The sequence below is a fragment of the Oncorhynchus mykiss genome, chromosome 25 (assembly GCF_057628025.1).
Source record: "Oncorhynchus mykiss isolate SJ-2025 chromosome 25, ASM5762802v1, whole genome shotgun sequence".
Lineage (NCBI taxonomy): Eukaryota > Metazoa > Chordata > Actinopteri > Salmoniformes > Salmonidae > Oncorhynchus > Oncorhynchus mykiss.
Window position 1 is genome coordinate 15,854,186 of NC_143046.1, and position 21,889 is coordinate 15,876,074.

Here is a 21,889-nt window from a genome sequence, read left to right on the forward strand (position 1 = left end):
ACACACTATTACTGCAGACACTACAGAGAAATATACACACTATTACTGCTGCTGCAGACACTACAGAGAGAAATATACACACTATTACTGCAGACACTACAGAGAGAAATATACACAGTATTACTGCTGCTGCAGACACTACAGAGAGAAATATACACACTATTACTGCAGACACTACAGAGAGAAATATACACACTATTACTGCAGACACTACAGAGATAAATATACACACTATTACTGCAGACACTACAGAGAGAAATATACACACTATTACTGCAGACACTACAGAGAGAAATATACACACTATTACTGCAGACACTACAGAGAAATACACACACTATTACTGCAGACACTACAGAGAGATATATACACACTATTACTGCAGACACTACAGAGAGAAATATACACACTATTACTGCAGACACTACAGAGAGAAATATACACACTATTACTGCTGCTGCAGACACTACAGAGAGAAATATACACACTATTACTGCTGCTGCAGACACTACAGAGAGAAATATACACACTATTACTGCAGACACTACAGAGATAAATATACACACTATTACTGCTGCTGCAGACACTACAGAGAGAAATATACACAGTATTACTGCAGACACTACAGAGAGAAATATACACACTATTACTGCTGCTGCAGACACTACAGAGAGAAATATACACAGTATTACTGCAGACACTACAGAGAAATATACACACTATTACTGCTGCTGCAGACACTACAGAGAGAAATATACACAGTATTACTGCAGACACTACAGAGAGAAATATACACACTATTACTGCTGCTGCAGACACTACAGAGATAAATATACACACTATTACTGCAGACACTACAGAGAAATATACACACTATTACTGCTGCTGCAGACACTACAGAGATAAATATACACACTATTACTGCAGACACTACAGAGAGAAATATACACACTATTACTGCAGACACTACAGAGAGAAATATACACACTATTACTGCTGCTGCAGACACTACAGAGAGAAATATACACACTATTACTGCTGCTGCAGACACTACAGAGAAATATACACACTATTACTGCTGCTGCAGACACTACAGAGAGAAATATACACACTATTACTGCTGCTGCAGACACTACAGAGATAAATATACACACTATTACTGCTGCTGCAGACACTACAGAGAAATATACACACTATTACTGCAGACACTACAGAGAGAAATATACACACTATTACTGCTGCTGCAGACACTACAGAGAGAAATATACACACTATTACTGCAGACACTACAGAGAGAAATATACACACTATTACTGCTGCTGCAGACACTACAGAGATAAATATACACACTATTACTGCAGACACTACAGAGAGAAATATACACACTATTACTACTGCTGCAGACACTACAGAGAGAAATATACACACTATTACTGCTGCTGCAGACACTACAGAGAAATATACACACTATTACTGCTGCTGCAGACACTACAGAGAGAAATATACACACTATTACTGCTGCTGCAGACACTACAGAGAGAAATATACACACTATTACTGCTGCTGCAGACACTACAGAGAGAAATATACACACTATTACTGCTGCTGCAGACACTACAGAGAGAAATATACACACTATTACTGCAGACACTACAGAGAGAAATATACACACTATTACTGCTGACACTACAGAGATAAATATACACAGTATTACTGCAGACACTACAGAGAAATACACACTATTACTGCTGCTGCAGACACTACAGAGAGAAATATACACACTATTACTGCTGCTGCAGACACTACAGAGAGAAATATACACACTATTACTGCTGCTGCAGACACTACAGAGAGAAATATACACACTATTACTGCTGCTGCAGACACTACAGAGAGAAATATACACACTATTACTGCTGCTGCAGACACTACAGAGATAAATATACACACTATTACTGCTGCTGCAGACACTACAGAGAAATATACACACTATTACTGCAGACACTACAGAGAGAAATATACACACTATTACTGCTGCTGCAGACACTACAGAGAGAAATATACACACTATTACTGCAGACACTACAGAGAGAAATATACACACTATTACTGCTGCTGCAGACACTACAGAGAGAAATATACACACTATTACTGCTGCTGCAGACACTACAGAGAAATATACACACTATTACTGCTGCTGCAGACACTACAGAGAGAAATATACACACTATTACTACTGCTGCAGACACTACAGAGAGAAATATACACACTATTACTGCTGCTGCAGACACTACAGAGAGAAATATACACACTATTACTGCTGCTGCAGACACTACAGAGAGAAATATACACACTATTACTACTGCTGCAGACACTACAGAGAAATATACACACTATTACTGCTGCTGCAGACACTACAGAGAAATATACACACTATTACTGCTGCTGCAGACACTACAGAGAGAAATATACACACTATTACTGCAGACACTACAGAGAAATATACACACTATTACTGCTGCTGCAGACACTACAGAGAGAAATATACACACTATTACTGCTGCTGCAGACACTACAGAGAAATATACACACTATTACTGCTGCTGCAGACACTACAGAGAAATATACACACTATTACTGCAGCCACTACAGAGAAATATACACACTATTACTGCTGCTGCAGACACTACAGAGAAATATACACACTATTACTGCAGACACTACAGAGAAATATACACACTATTACTGCTGCTGCAGACACTACAGAGAAATATACACACTATTACTGCTGCTGCAGACACTACAGAGAGAAATATACACACTATTACTGCTGCTGCAGACACTACAGAGAGAAATATACACACTATTACTGCAGACACTATAGAGAGAAATATACACACTATTACTGCTGCTGCAGACACTACAGAGATAAATATACACACTATTACTGCAGACACTACAGAGATAAATATACACACTATTACTGCTGCTGCAGACACTACAGAGAGAAATATACACACTATTACTGCTGCTGCAGACACTACAGAGAGAAATATACACACTATTACTGCTGCTGCAGACACTACAGAGATAAATATACACACTATTACTGCAGACACTACAGAGAGAAATATACACACTATTACTGCTGCTGCAGACACTACAGAGAGAAATATACACACTATTACTGCAGACACTACAGAGAGAAATATACACACTATTACTGCAGACACTACAGAGAGAAATATACACACTATTACTGCTGCTGCAGACACTACAGAGAGAAATATACACACTATTACTGCTGCTGCAGACACTACAGAGAGAAATATACACACTATTACTGCAGACACTACAGAGAGAAATATACACACTATTACTGCAGACACTACAGAGAGAAATATACACACTATTACTGCAGACACTACAGAGAGAAATATACACACTATTACTGCAGACACTACAGAGAGAAATATACACACTATTACTGCTGCTGCAGACACTACAGAGAGAAATATACACACTATTACTGCAGACACTACAGAGAGAAATATACACACTATTACTGCTGCTGCAGACACTACAGAGAGAAATATACACACTATTACTGCAGACACTACAGAGAGAAATATACACACTATTACTGCTGACACTACAGAGATAAATATACACAGTATTACTGCAGACACTACAGAGAAATACACACTATTACTGCTGCTGCAGACACTACAGAGAGAAATATACACACTATTACTGCTGCTGCAGACACTACAGAGATAAATATACACACTATTACTGCTGCTGCAGACACTACAGAGAGAAATATACACACTATTACTGCTGCTGCAGACACTACAGAGAGAAATATACACACTATTACTGCTGCTGCAGACACTACAGAGATAAATATACACACTATTACTGCTGCTGCAGACACTACAGAGAAATATACACACTATTACTGCAGACACTACAGAGAGAAATATACACACTATTACTGCTGCTGCAGACACTACAGAGAGAAATATACACACTATTACTGCAGACACTACAGAGAGAAATATACACACTATTACTGCTGCTGCAGACACTACAGAGAGAAATATACACACTATTACTGCTGCTGCAGACACTACAGAGAAATATACACACTATTACTGCTGCTGCAGACACTACAGAGAGAAATATACACACTATTACTACTGCTGCAGACACTACAGAGAGAAATATACACACTATTACTGCTGCTGCAGACACTACAGAGAGAAATATACACACTATTACTGCTGCTGCAGACACTACAGAGAGAAATATACACACTATTACTACTGCTGCAGACACTACAGAGAAATATACACACTATTACTGCTGCTGCAGACACTACAGAGAAATATACACACTATTACTGCTGCTGCAGACACTACAGAGAGAAATATACACACTATTACTGCAGACACTACAGAGAAATATACACACTATTACTGCTGCTGCAGACACTACAGAGAGAAATATACACACTATTACTGCTGCTGCAGACACTACAGAGAAATATACACACTATTACTGCTGCTGCAGACACTACAGAGAAATATACACACTATTACTGCAGCCACTACAGAGAAATATACACACTATTACTGCTGCTGCAGACACTACAGAGAAATATACACACTATTACTGCAGACACTACAGAGAAATATACACACTATTACTGCTGCTGCAGACACTACAGAGAAATATACACACTATTACTGCTGCTGCAGACACTACAGAGAGAAATATACACACTATTACTGCTGCTGCAGACACTACAGAGAGAAATATACACACTATTACTGCTGCTGCAGACACTACAGAGATAAATATACACACTATTACTGCAGACACTACAGAGAGAAATATACACACTATTACTGCTGCTGCAGACACTACAGAGAGAAATATACACACTATTACTGCAGACACTACAGAGAGAAATATACACACTATTACTGCAGACACTACAGAGAGAAATATACACACTATTACTGCTGCTGCAGACACTACAGAGAGAAATATACACACTATTACTGCTGCTGCAGACACTACAGAGAGAAATATACACACTATTACTGCAGACACTACAGAGAGAAATATACACACTATTACTGCAGACACTACAGAGAGAAATATACACACTATTACTGCAGACACTACAGAGAGAAATATACACACTATTACTGCAGACACTACAGAGAGAAATATACACACTATTACTGCTGCTGCAGACACTACAGAGAGAAATATACACACTATTACTGCAGACACTACAGAGAGAAATATACACACTATTACTGCTGCTGCAGACACTACAGAGAGAAATATACACACTATTACTGCAGACACTACAGAGAGAAATATACACACTATTACTGCTGACACTACAGAGATAAATATACACAGTATTACTGCAGACACTACAGAGAAATACACACTATTACTGCTGCTGCAGACACTACAGAGAGAAATATACACACTATTACTGCTGCTGCAGACACTACAGAGAGAAATATACACACTATTACTGCTGCTGCAGACACTACAGAGAGAAATATACACACTATTACTGCTGCTGCAGACACTACAGAGAGAAATATACACACTATTACTGCTGCTGCAGACACTACAGAGATAAATATACACACTATTACTGCTGCTGCAGACACTACAGAGAAATATACACACTATTACTGCAGACACTACAGAGAGAAATATACACACTATTACTGCTGCTGCAGACACTACAGAGAGAAATATACACACTATTACTGCAGACACTACAGAGAGAAATATACACACTATTACTGCTGCTGCAGACACTACAGAGAGAAATATACACACTATTACTGCTGCTGCAGACACTACAGAGAAATATACACACTATTACTGCTGCTGCAGACACTACAGAGAGAAATATACACACTATTACTACTGCTGCAGACACTACAGAGAGAAATATACACACTATTACTGCTGCTGCAGACACTACAGAGAGAAATATACACACTATTACTGCTGCTGCAGACACTACAGAGAGAAATATACACACTATTACTACTGCTGCAGACACTACAGAGAAATATACACACTATTACTGCTGCTGCAGACACTACAGAGAAATATACACACTATTACTGCTGCTGCAGACACTACAGAGAGAAATATACACACTATTACTGCAGACACTACAGAGAAATATACACACTATTACTGCTGCTGCAGACACTACAGAGAGAAATATACACACTATTACTGCTGCTGCAGACACTACAGAGAAATATACACACTATTACTGCTGCTGCAGACACTACAGAGAAATATACACACTATTACTGCAGCCACTACAGAGAAATATACACACTATTACTGCTGCTGCAGACACTACAGAGAAATATACACACTATTACTGCAGACACTACAGAGAAATATACACACTATTACTGCTGCTGCAGACACTACAGAGAAATATACACACTATTACTGCTGCTGCAGACACTACAGAGAGAAATATACACACTATTACTGCAGACACTATAGAGAGAAATATACACACTATTACTGCTGCTGCAGACACTACAGAGATAAATATACACACTATTACTGCAGACACTACAGAGATAAATATACACACTATTACTGCTGCTGCAGACACTACAGAGAGAAATATACACACTATTACTGCTGCTGCAGACACTACAGAGAGAAATATACACACTATTACTGCTGCTGCAGACACTACAGAGATAAATATACACACTATTACTGCAGACACTACAGAGAGAAATATACACACTATTACTGCAGACACTACAGAGAGAAATATACACACTATTACTGCAGACACTACAGAGAGAAATATACACACTATTACTGCAGACACTACAGAGAGAAATATACACACTATTACTGCAGACACTACAGAGAGAAATATACACACTATTACTGCTGCTGCAGACACTACAGAGAGAAATATACACACTATTACTGCAGACACTACAGAGAAATATACACACTATTACTGCTGCTGCAGACACTACAGAGATAAATATACACACTATTACTGCAGACACTACAGAGAGAAATATACACACTATTACTGCAGACACTACAGAGAGAAATATACACACTATTACTACTGCTGCAGACACTACAGAGAAATATACACACTATTACTACTGCTGCAGACACTACAGAGAGAAATATACACAGTATTACTGCTGCTGCAGACACTACAGAGAGAAATATACACACTATTACTGCAGACACTACAGAGAGAAATATACACACTATTACTGCTGCTGCAGACACTACAGAGAGAAATATACACACTATTACTGCTGCTGCAGACACTACAGAGAGAAATATACACACTATTACTGCTGACACTACAGAGATAAATATACACAGTATTACTGCAGACACTACAGAGAAATACACACTATTACTGCTGCTGCAGACACTACAGAGAGAAATATACACACTATTACTGCTGACACTACAGAGATAAATATACACAGTATTACTGCAGACACTACAGAGAAATACACACTATTACTGCTGCTGCAGACACTACAGAGAGAAATATACACACTATTACTGCTGCTGCAGACACTACAGAGAGAAATATACACACTATTACTGCAGACACTACAGAGAGAAATATACACACTATTACTGCTGCTGCAGACACTACAGAGAGAAATATACACAGTATTACTGCAGACACTACAGAGAGAAATATACACACTATTACTGCTGCTGCAGACACTACAGAGAGAAATATACACAGTATTACTGCAGACACTACAGAGAAATATACACACTATTACTGCTGCTGCAGACACTACAGAGAGAAATATACACAGTATTACTGCAGACACTACAGAGAGAAATATACACACTATTACTGCTGCTGCAGACACTACAGAGATAAATATACACACTATTACTGCAGACACTACAGAGAAATATACACACTATTACTGCTGCTGCAGACACTACAGAGATAAATATACACACTATTACTGCAGACACTACAGAGAGAAATATACACACTATTACTGCAGACACTACAGAGAGAAATATACACACTATTACTGCTGTTGCAGACACTACAGAGAGAAATATACACACTATTACTGCTGCTGCAGACACTACAGAGAAATATACACACTATTACTGCTGCTGCAGACACTACAGAGAGAAATATACACACTATTACTGCTGCTGCAGACACTACAGAGATAAATATACACACTATTACTGCTGCTGCAGACACTACAGAGAAATATACACACTATTACTGCAGACACTACAGAGAGAAATATACACACTATTACTGCTGCTGCAGACACTACAGAGAGAAATATACACACTATTACTGCAGACACTACAGAGAGAAATATACACACTATTACTGCTGCTGCAGACACTACAGAGATAAATATACACACTATTACTGCAGACACTACAGAGAGAAATATACACACTATTACTACTGCTGCAGACACTACAGAGAGAAATATACACACTATTACTGCTGCTGCAGACACTACAGAGAAATATACACACTATTACTGCTGCTGCAGACACTACAGAGAGAAATATACACACTATTACTGCTGCTGCAGACACTACAGAGAGAAATATACACACTATTACTGCTGCTGCAGACACTACAGAGAGAAATATACACACTATTACTGCTGCTGCAGACACTACAGAGAGAAATATACACACTATTACTGCAGACACTACAGAGAGAAATATACACACTATTACTGCTGACACTACAGAGATAAATATACACAGTATTACTGCAGACACTACAGAGAAATACACACTATTACTGCTGCTGCAGACACTACAGAGAGAAATATACACACTATTACTGCTGCTGCAGACACTACAGAGAGAAATATACACACTATTACTGCTGCTGCAGACACTACAGAGAGAAATATACACACTATTACTGCTGCTGCAGACACTACAGAGAGAAATATACACACTATTACTGCAGACACTACAGAGAGAAATATACACACTATTACTGCTGCTGCAGACACTACAGAGAGAAATATACACACTATTACTGCTGCTGCAGACACTACAGAGAAATATACACACTATTACTGCTGCTGCAGACACTACAGAGAGAAATATACACACTATTACTACTGCTGCAGACACTACAGAGAGAAATATACACACTATTACTGCTGCTGCAGACACTACAGAGAGAAATATACACACTATTACTGCTGCTGCAGACACTACAGAGAGAAATATACACACTATTACTACTGCTGCAGACACTACAGAGAAATATACACACTATTACTGCTGCTGCAGACACTACAGAGAAATATACACACTATTACTGCTGCTGCAGACACTACAGAGAGAAATATACACACTATTACTGCAGACACTACAGAGAAATATACACACTATTACTGCTGCTGCAGACACTACAGAGAGAAATATACACACTATTACTGCTGCTGCAGACACTACAGAGAAATATACACACTATTACTGCTGCTGCAGACACTACAGAGAAATATACACACTATTACTGCAGCCACTACAGAGAAATATACACACTATTACTGCTGCTGCAGACACTACAGAGAAATATACACACTATTACTGCAGACACTACAGAGAAATATACACACTATTACTGCTGCTGCAGACACTACAGAGAGAAATATACACACTATTACTGCAGACACTACAGAGAGAAATATACACACTATTACTGCAGACACTACAGAGAGAAATATACACACTATTACTGCAGACACTACAGAGAGAAATATACACACTATTACTGCAGACACTACAGAGAGAAATATACACACTATTACTGCTGCTGCAGACACTACAGAGAGAAATATACACACTATTACTGCAGACACTACAGAGAGAAATATACACACTATTACTGCTGCTGCAGACACTACAGAGAGAAATATACACACTATTACTGCAGACACTACAGAGAAATATACACACTATTACTGCTGCTGCAGACACTACAGAGATAAATATACACACTATTACTGCAGACACTACAGAGAGAAATATACACACTATTACTGCAGACACTACAGAGAGAAATATACACACTATTACTACTGCTGCAGACACTACAGAGAAATATACACACTATTACTACTGCTGCAGACACTACAGAGAGAAATATACACAGTATTACTGCTGCTGCAGACACTACAGAGAGAAATATACACACTATTACTGCAGACACTACAGAGAGAAATATACACACTATTACTGCTGCTGCAGACACTACAGAGAGAAATATACACACTATTACTGCTGCTGCAGACACTACAGAGAGAAATATACACACTATTACTGCTGACACTACAGAGATAAATATACACAGTATTACTGCAGACACTACAGAGAAATACACACTATTACTGCTGCTGCAGACACTACAGAGAGAAATATACACACTATTACTGCTGACACTACAGAGATAAATATACACAGTATTACTGCAGACACTACAGAGAAATACACACTATTACTGCTGCTGCAGACACTACAGAGAGAAATATACACACTATTACTGCTGCTGCAGACACTACAGAGAGAAATATACACACTATTACTGCAGACACTACAGAGAGAAATATACACACTATTACTGCTGCTGCAGACACTACAGAGAGAAATATACACAGTATTACTGCAGACACTACAGAGAGAAATATACACACTATTACTGCTGCTGCAGACACTACAGAGAGAAATATACACAGTATTACTGCAGACACTACAGAGAGAAATATACACACTATTACTGCTGCTGCAGACACTACAGAGATAAATATACACACTATTACTGCAGACACTACAGAGAAATATACACACTATTACTGCTGCTGCAGACACTACAGAGATAAATATACACACTATTACTGCAGACACTACAGAGAGAAATATACACACTATTACTGCAGACACTACAGAGAGAAATATACACACTATTACTGCTGCTGCAGACACTACAGAGAGAAATATACACACTATTACTGCTGCTGCAGACACTACAGAGAAATATACACACTATTACTGCTGCTGCAGACACTACAGAGAGAAATATACACACTATTACTGCTGCTGCAGACACTACAGAGATAAATATACACACTATTACTGCTGCTGCAGACACTACAGAGAAATATACACACTATTACTGCAGACACTACAGAGAGAAATATACACACTATTACTGCTGCTGCAGACACTACAGAGAGAAATATACACACTATTACTGCAGACACTACAGAGAGAAATATACACACTATTACTGCTGCTGCAGACACTACAGAGATAAATATACACACTATTACTGCAGACACTACAGAGAGAAATATACACACTATTACTACTGCTGCAGACACTACAGAGAGAAATATACACACTATTACTGCTGCTGCAGACACTACAGAGAAATATACACACTATTACTGCTGCTGCAGACACTACAGAGAGAAATATACACACTATTACTGCTGCTGCAGACACTACAGAGAGAAATATACACACTATTACTGCTGCTGCAGACACTACAGAGAGAAATATACACACTATTACTGCTGCTGCAGACACTACAGAGAGAAATATACACACTATTACTGCAGACACTACAGAGAGAAATATACACACTATTACTGCTGACACTACAGAGATAAATATACACAGTATTACTGCAGACACTACAGAGAAATACACACTATTACTGCTGCTGCAGACACTACAGAGAGAAATATACACACTATTACTGCTGCTGCAGACACTACAGAGAGAAATATACACACTATTACTGCTGCTGCAGACACTACAGAGAGAAATATACACACTATTACTGCTGCTGCAGACACTACAGAGAGAAATATACACACTATTACTGCTGCTGCAGACACTACAGAGAGAAATATACACACTATTACTGCTGCTGCAGACACTACAGAGAAATATACACACTATTACTGCTGCTGCAGACACTACAGAGAGAAATATACACACTATTACTGCTGCTGCAGACACTACAGAGAGAAATATACACACTATTACTGCAGACACTACAGAGATAAATATACACACTATTACTGCTGCTGCAGACACTACAGAGAAATATACACACTATTACTGCAGACACTACAGAGAGAAATATACACACTATTACTGCTGCTGCAGACACTACAGAGAGAAATATACACACTATTACTGCAGACACTACAGAGAGAAATATACACACTATTACTGCTGCTGCAGACACTACAGAGAGAAATATACACACTATTACTGCTGCTGCAGACACTACAGAGAAATATACACACTATTACTGCTGCTGCAGACACTACAGAGAGAAATATACACACTATTACTACTGCTGCAGACACTACAGAGAGAAATATACACACTATTACTGCTGCTGCAGACACTACAGAGAGAAATATACACACTATTACTGCTGCTGCAGACACTACAGAGAGAAATATACACACTATTACTACTGCTGCAGACACTACAGAGAAATATACACACTATTACTGCTGCTGCAGACACTACAGAGAAATATACACACTATTACTGCTGCTGCAGACACTACAGAGAGAAATATACACACTATTACTGCAGACACTACAGAGAAATATACACACTATTACTGCTGCTGCAGACACTACAGAGAGAAATATACACACTATTACTGCTGCTGCAGACACTACAGAGAAATATACACACTATTACTGCTGCTGCAGACACTACAGAGAAATATACACACTATTACTGCAGCCACTACAGAGAAATATACACACTATTACTGCTGCTGCAGACACTACAGAGAAATATACACACTATTACTGCAGACACTACAGAGAAATATACACACTATTACTGCTGCTGCAGACACTACAGAGAAATATACACACTATTACTGCTGCTGCAGACACTACAGAGAGAAATATACACACTATTACTGCTGCTGCAGACACTACAGAGAGAAATATACACACTATTACTGCAGACACTATAGAGAGAAATATACACACTATTACTGCTGCTGCAGACACTACAGAGATAAATATACACACTATTACTGCAGACACTACAGAGATAAATATACACACTATTACTGCTGCTGCAGACACTACAGAGAGAAATATACACACTATTACTGCTGCTGCAGACACTACAGAGAGAAATATACACACTATTACTGCTGCTGCAGACACTACAGAGATAAATATACACACTATTACTGCAGACACTACAGAGAGAAATATACACACTATTACTGCTGCTGCAGACACTACAGAGAGAAATATACACACTATTACTGCAGACACTACAGAGAGAAATATACACACTATTACTGCAGACACTACAGAGAGAAATATACACACTATTACTGCTGCTGCAGACACTACAGAGAGAAATATACACACTATTACTGCTGCTGCAGACACTACAGAGAGAAATATACACACTATTACTGCAGACACTACAGAGAGAAATATACACACTATTACTGCAGACACTACAGAGAGAAATATACACACTATTACTGCAGACACTACAGAGAGAAATATACACACTATTACTGCAGACACTACAGAGAGAAATATACACACTATTACTGCTGCTGCAGACACTACAGAGAGAAATATACACACTATTACTGCAGACACTACAGAGAGAAATATACACACTATTACTGCTGCTGCAGACACTACAGAGAGAAATATACACACTATTACTGCAGACACTACAGAGAAATATACACACTATTACTGCTGCTGCAGACACTACAGAGATAAATATACACACTATTACTGCAGACACTACAGAGAGAAATATACACACTATTACTGCAGACACTACAGAGAGAAATATACACACTATTACTACTGCTGCAGACACTACAGAGAAATATACACACTATTACTACTGCTGCAGACACTACAGAGAGAAATATACACAGTATTACTGCTGCTGCAGACACTACAGAGAGAAATATACACACTATTACTGCTGCTGCAGACACTACAGAGAGAAATATACACAGTATTACTGCTGCTGCAGACACTACAGAGATAAATATACACACTATTACTGCTGCTGCAGACACTACAGAGAGAAATATACACACTATTACTGCAGACACTACAGAGAAATATACACACTATTACTGCTGCTGCAGACACTACAGAGAGAAATATACACACTATTACTGCTGCTGCAGACACTACAGAGAAATATACACAGTATTACTGCTGCTGCAGACACTACAGAGAGAAATATACACACTATTACTGCTGCTGCAGACACTACAGAGAGAAATATACACACTATTACTGCTGCTGCAGACACTACAGAGAGAAATATACACAGTATTACTGCAGACACTACAGAGAGAAATATACACACTATTACTGCAGACACTACAGAGATAAATATACACACTATTACTGCTGCTGCAGACACTACAGAGAGAAATATACACACTATTACTGCTGCTGCAGACACTACAGAGAGAAATATACACACTATTACTGCAGACACTACAGAGAAATATACACACTATTACTGCTGCTGCAGACACTACAGAGAGAAATATACACACTATTACTGCTGCTGCAGACACTACAGAGAGAAATATACACACTATTACTGCAGACACTACAGAGAAATATACACACTATTACTGCTGCTGCAGACACTACAGAGAGAAATATACACACTAGTACTGCAGACACTACAGAGAGAAATATACACACTATTACTGCTGCTGCAGACACTACAGAGAGAAATATACACACTATTACTGCAGACACTACAGAGAAATATACACACTATTACTGCTGCTGCAGACACTACAGAGAGAAATATACACACTAGTACTGCAGACACTACAGAGAGAAATATACACACTATTACTGCTGCTGCAGACACTACAGAGATAAATATACACACTAGTACTGCAGACACTACAGAGAGAAATATACACACTATTACTGCTGCTGCAGACACTACAGAGATAAATATACACACTAGTACTGCAGACACTACAGAGAGAAATATACACACTATTACTGCTGCTGCAGACACTACAGAGATAAATATACACACTATTACTGCAGACACTACAGAGAGAAATATACACACTATTACTGCTGCTGCAGACACTACAGAGAGAAATATACACACTATTACTGCAGACACTACAGAGAGAAATACACACTATTACTGCTGCTGCAGACACTACAGAGAAATATACACAGTATTACTGCAGACACTACAGAGAGAAATACACACTATTACTGCTGCTGCAGACACTACAGAGAGAAATATACACACTATTACTGCAGACACTACAGAGAGAAATATACACACTATTACTGCTGCTGCAGACACTACAGAGAGAAATATACACACTATTACTGCAGACACTACAGAGAGAAATACACACTATTACTGCTGCTGCAGACACTACAGAGAAATATACACAGTATTACTGCAGACACTACAGAGAGAAATACACACTTTTACTGCTGCTGCAGACACTACAGAGAAATACACACTATTACTGCTGCTGCAGACACTACAGAGAGAAATATACACACTATTACTGCAGACACTACAGAGAGAAATACACACTATTACTGCTGCTGCAGACACTACAGAGAAATATACACAGTATTACTGCAGACACTACAGAGAGAAATACACACTTTTACTGCTGCTGCAGACACTACAGAGAAATACACCCTTTTACTGCTGCTGCAGACACTACAGAGAAATATACACAGTATTACTGCAGACACTACAGAGACAAATACACACTTTTACTGCTGCTGCAGACACTACAGAGAGAAATATACACACTATTACTGCTGCTGCAGACACTACAGAGAGAAATATACACACTATTACTGCAGACACTACAGAGAAATAGACACACTATTACTGCTGCTGCAGACACTACAGAGAGAAATATACACACTATTACTGCAGACACTACAGAGAGAAATATACACACTATTACTACTGCTGCAGACACTACAGAGAGAAATATACACACTATTACTGCTGCTGCAGACACTACAGAGATAAATATACACAGTATTACTGCAGACACCACAGAGAGAAATATACACACTATTACTGCAGACACTATAGAGAGAAATATACACACTATTACTGCTGCTGCAGACACTACAGAGAGAAATATACACACTATTACTGCAGACACTACAGAGAGAAATATACACACTATTACTACTGCTGCAGACACTACAGAGAGAAATATACACACTATTACTGCTGCTGCAGACACTACAGAGAGAAATATACACACTATTACTGCAGACACTACAGAGAGAAATATACACACTATTACTGCTGCTGCACAACACGCGCACACACACAAACACACACCTGAGTAATCCTGTTGTGATTGGCTAGAAACATGGAGAGGTTCTGTGACTCCTGGATGGACTGAGGGTCGGCCATCTTCCTCAGGAACTGAGCTGCCCTGCAGACACAAATATTACCACATATCTAATTCTGTAGCCACACCTCACAGATTCTGTTAACCTGAGTCAATTGGGTACATCTCAATAGTGGGGTAAATTAGCCCTTCATTCTGTCCCTTTTGCTTTATTTAAGCTGATGTGAAGGAACTAGACAGGTGAAATCAAATGCCTGTGTTTTCAGGATCAGTGCAGGTGAAGGAAAGGTGATAGGGAGAGGAAGCCACTGCAGGCTATTGAGGTGCATCCCCACATTGTGTCTGTCTTCCCTCCGTACCTTTTGTAGGCAGAGTGGTCGTTCTTGACGCTGCACTTCATGTTCTTGAGTTCGTCGAGCACAGCGAACATGTTGATGAACTTGCCCAGGGTGAGGAGGTAGGCTTCAGAGACAAAGTCCTTCCTCCGCTCAGCGTGGCAGAGACGCTTCACCTCCCCGCAGAAACGCTCGATGGCCTTACGCTGCAGGGGAGGACAGGGGAAAAGGAGACGACAGAGAGAAGAGAGGTTCTCAGATATATATAGGACTCATTTGTTCATTCATTCATTATTTAATTCAAGGGACAAGGATATGATTGACTGACAAAGTTCCAATTCAAATACGATACATATATTACGTTGTTCATTCGTTTGATTGATTCATTCATTCATCCATCAATCACTGGTCTCTCACCTGAAAGTACATGAACTTCATGAGCTTGGTGACCTCTGGTTCCAGCACCTCCACAGTCTTCTCATAGATCTCCACCCTGTTGGGCTGCTCATTACACTTCACCTGGAGAACACAGGGGGGCGCCGTCACACAGCCTGCTCACTGGAACCACTCACAGGGCTCTCCCACATCTTTTTTTACACATCACAGATCACAGTGTCCCGAGCCAGTATCATATTTCTAGGATCAGGTGCCCGTACAAGAGCTGGGACGATAAACTGAAAATGATCAACTTATCACAGGCATTTTGCTGATATCGTTCATTACGATAAGTAGTCTATACCAGAGAAAAGTTTTAATTAAATAAGTTTGCTAAAATGGGTGATTATAAATGGGACAATTGATGGCTACAACCATCAAATGAGTAGTATCAGTTTAAAGGAAAAACTGTGGAGCAAATTACTGTTATAAACTGTGGAGCACATTACTGTTATAAACTGTGGTGCACATTACTGTTATAAACTGTGGTGCACATTACTGTTATAAACTGTGGAGCACATTACTGTTATAAACTGTGGTGTACATTACTGTTATAAACTGTGGTGTACATTACTGTTATAAACTGTGGTGCACATTACTGTTATAAACTGTGGTGTACATTACTGTTATAAACTGTGGTGCACATTACTGTTATAAACTGAGGAGCACATTACTGTTATAAACTGAGGAGCACATTACTGTTATAAACTGAGGAGCACAACACTGTTATAAACTGTGGTGCACATTACTGTTATAAACTGTGGTGCACATTACTGTTATAAACTGTGGTGCACTTTAATGTTATAAACTGTGGTGCACATTACTGTTATAAACTGTGGTGCACATTACTGTTATAAAACTGAGGAGCACATTACTGTTATAAACTGAGGAGCACATTACTGTTATAAACTGAGGAGCACAACACTGTTATAAACTGTGGTGCACATTACTGTTATAAACTGTGGTGCACATTACTGTTATAAACTGTGGTGCACTTTAATGTTATAAACTGTGGTGTACATTACTGTTATACTGTGGAGCACATTACTGTTATAAACTGTGGAGCACATTACTGTTATAAACTGTGGAGGACATTACTGTTACAAACTGTGGTGTACATTACTGTTATAAACTGTGGAGCACATTACTGTTATAAACTGTGGTGTACATTACTGTTATAAACTGAGGAGCACATTACTGTTATAAACTGTGGTGTACATTACTGTTATAAACTGAGGAGCACATTACTGTTATAAACTGTGGTGCACATTAATGTTATAAACTGTGGTGCACATTACTGTTATAAACTGTGGTGTACATTACTGTTATAAACTGTGGAGCACATTACTGTTATAAACTGTGGAGCACATTACTGTTATAAACTGTGGAGCACATTACTGTTATAAACTGTGGTGCACATTACTGTTATAAACTGTGGTGCACATTACTGTTATAAACTGTGGAGCACATTACTGTTATAAACTGTGGTGCACATTACTGTTATAAACTGTGGAGCACAGTACTGTTATAAACTGTGGAGCACATTACTGTTATAAACTGTGGAGCACATTACTGTTATAAACTGTGGTGCACATTACTGTTATAAACTGTGGTGCACATTACTGTTATAAACTGTGGAGCACATTACTGTTATAAACTGTGGTGTACATTACTGTTATAAACTGTGGAGCACAGTACTGTTATAAACTGTGGAGCACATTACTGTTATAAACTGTGGAGCACATTACTGTTATAAACTGTGGAGCACATTACTGTTATAAACTGTGGTGTACATTACTGTTATAAACTGTGGTGTACATTACTGTTATAAACTGTGGAGCACATTACTGTTATAAACTGTGGTGTACATTACTGTTATAAACTGTGGAGCACATTACTGTTATAAACGTTTTGTTCTATTTATCATTATCGCATCAATTCAGGAAATGTATCACAACATGGATTTCTGTCCATAATCACCCAGCTCTACCCACATGGGCCCTGGTCAAGGGCAGTACACTACATAAGGAATAGGATGCTATTTGGGAAGCAAACAAACAATGTGTTCCTGAGGCTACAAATTCAGCTCTAATACATCACTACACTATCAACAGTCTGCAGCACCCGGCCTTCACCCTTCTAGAATCTGAAGTCAAATGTCTACTGTTTGCTGATGATCTGGTGTTTCTGTCCCCAAACAAGGAGGGCCTACAGCAGCACCTAGATCTTCTGTACAGATTCTGTCAAACCTGGGCCCTGACAGACCTGGGCCCTGACAGACCTGGGCCCTGACAGACCTGGGCCCTGTCAGACCTGGGCCCTGACAGACCTGGGCCCTGACAGACCTGGGCCCTGACAGACCTGGGCCCTGACAGACCTAGGTCCTGACAGACCTGGGCCCTGACAGACCTGGGCCCTGACAGACTTGGGCTCTGACAGACCTGGGCCCTGACAGACCTGGGTCGACGTCACCGACCTTCTAGCCATCACTGATCCATTTATCATTTTCCATTGGTTTTGTCTTGTCTTCCATCACACCTGGTTCCAATCCCATCAATGACATGTTGTGTATTTAACCCTCTGTTTCCCCTCATGTCCTAGTCGGAGATAGTTTAGTTTGTATGTGATGTTCTATTTAGTGTTGGTGTGCGACGGGTTTTGTACCCACTTTGTTATTTTGTACATCTTGGTTGTTTTGGAGTTTGGTCAGCATTTATTAAATAACTCAAGTTCGTTCTCCTGCGCCTGACTTCCCTGCCACCAACACGCACCCCTTACAAACATACCAATTAGGATCTGGCTACTTGAATCAGTTATAGAACCCATTACCCTTTATGATTCGGAGGTCTGGGGTCCACTCACCAACCAAGAATTCACAAAATGGGACAAACACCAAATTGAGACTCTGCATGCAGAATTATGCTAAACATGTCCTCAGTGTACAACGTAACACACAAAATAATGCATACAGAGCAGAATTAGGCCGATACACGCTAATTATCAAAATCCAGAAAAGTGCAGTTAAATTCTACAACCACCTAAAAGGAAGCGATTCCCAAACCTTCCATAACAAAGCCATCACCTACAGAGAGATAAACCTGGAGAAGAGTCCCCTAAGTAAGCTGGTCCTGGGGCTCTGTTCACAAACATAAACAGACCCCACAGGAAAGCAACACAATTACACCCAACCAAAACATGAGAAAACAAAAAGATAATTACTTGACATATTGGAAAGAATTAACACAAAAACAGAGCACGCTATTAGAATGCTATTTGTCCCTAAACAGAGAGAACACAGTGGTCAGGTATTCTGACTGACCCAAACTTAAGGAAAGCGTTGACTATGTACAGACTCAGTGAGCATAGCCTTGCTATTGAGAAAGGCCGCCATAGGCAGACCTGCCTCTCAAGAGAAGACAGGCTATGTGAACAGTGCCCACAAAATTAGGTGGAAACTGAGCTGCACTTCCTAACCTCCTGCCAAATGTATGACCATAATAGAGACACATATTTCCATCAGATTACACAGATCCACAAAGAATTCTGAAAAACAAACCCTTTTCTACTTTAACTATTTGCACATAATATGACATTTGAAATGTCTTTATTCTTTTGTGAGTGTAATGTTTACTGTTCATTTTATATTTTTTATTTCACTTTTGTTTATTAATCTATTTCACTTGCTTTGGCCATGTAATCATATGTTTCCCATGTCAATTAAGCCCTTTGAATTGAAAGAGAGAGAGAGTTACCTGTGGTATAGCTCTTGAGCAGCTTCTCCAGGTGTAGAGCATGACAGCATACTCATGGCCCTCCTCCAGCATCTCATTCTGGGGAGAGAGAACAGACAGAGGGGTTATATCTACGCCTATTTATAAATGATGTGGCTAACTGTATGGATAAAAGGCTAAATTGTGCTGCCCTCTTCATTGACCTGTCAAAGACTTTCGATACTGCTTATAACTCATTGCAAATTCAGAGGCTTTCCTCAATTGGTCTAGACCAGGCTGTATGTAACTGGTTGAAAAATGACTTGACAGATAGAACTCAATGCGTGTCTACTGATGGTGTTAAATCAGGTTTCCTGGACATTATGAAAGGTGTCCCGCAGGGGTCGATTCTGGGTCCAGTACTTTTTAATGTTTACATTAATAATATTGACTTTCCTGTAAACAATTGTGACCTGCACTTGTATGCCGATGATACTGGTGTGTATGCTATTGCCCCCACGGTTGACCGGGCTCTATCTGAACTACAGTCTGCCTGTTATGGATGATGCAAATTTTCGCAGCTTTTTATAAAAAATCGCGCAACATTTCAAAGTCCTGCTACTCATGCCAGGAATATAGTATATGCATATGATAAGTATGTGTGTATAGGAAACACTCTGAAGTCTCTAAAACTGGTTAAATCGGGTCTGTGGCTATAACAGAACGTGTTTAGGAGTAAAAATCCCTGGTAAAACTGTTTACCAAAAACACAAAAAAAATAAATGAGGATCCCCTGTAAACGCCTACAACTTCCACACGATGTCGCCATTGCTGTCAATTTCTGACTCATTTATCCTTGGTTACAACACGAA

At 39.2% G+C, this 21,889-nt stretch overlaps 1 protein-coding gene across 2 annotated transcripts in view; it reads right to left on the minus strand.

Moving 5' to 3' along the window:
• The window catches only part of LOC110504382 (cytoplasmic FMR1-interacting protein 2), a 79,713-nt gene that overhangs the window by 24,493 nt on the left and 33,331 nt on the right, over positions 1-21,889 (minus strand). For both annotated transcript variants that reach the window (XM_090221551.1, XM_090221550.1), the window contains exons 4-7: positions 21,060-21,137; positions 17,290-17,391; positions 16,897-17,078; positions 16,525-16,621 (exon numbers count right to left, since the gene is read on the minus strand). In XM_090221551.1, the coding sequence (XP_090077677.1) occupies positions 16,525-16,621; positions 16,897-17,078; positions 17,290-17,391; positions 21,060-21,137 (459 nt within the window). The remainder of the gene's footprint in view (positions 1-16,524; positions 16,622-16,896; positions 17,079-17,289; positions 17,392-21,059; positions 21,138-21,889) is intronic.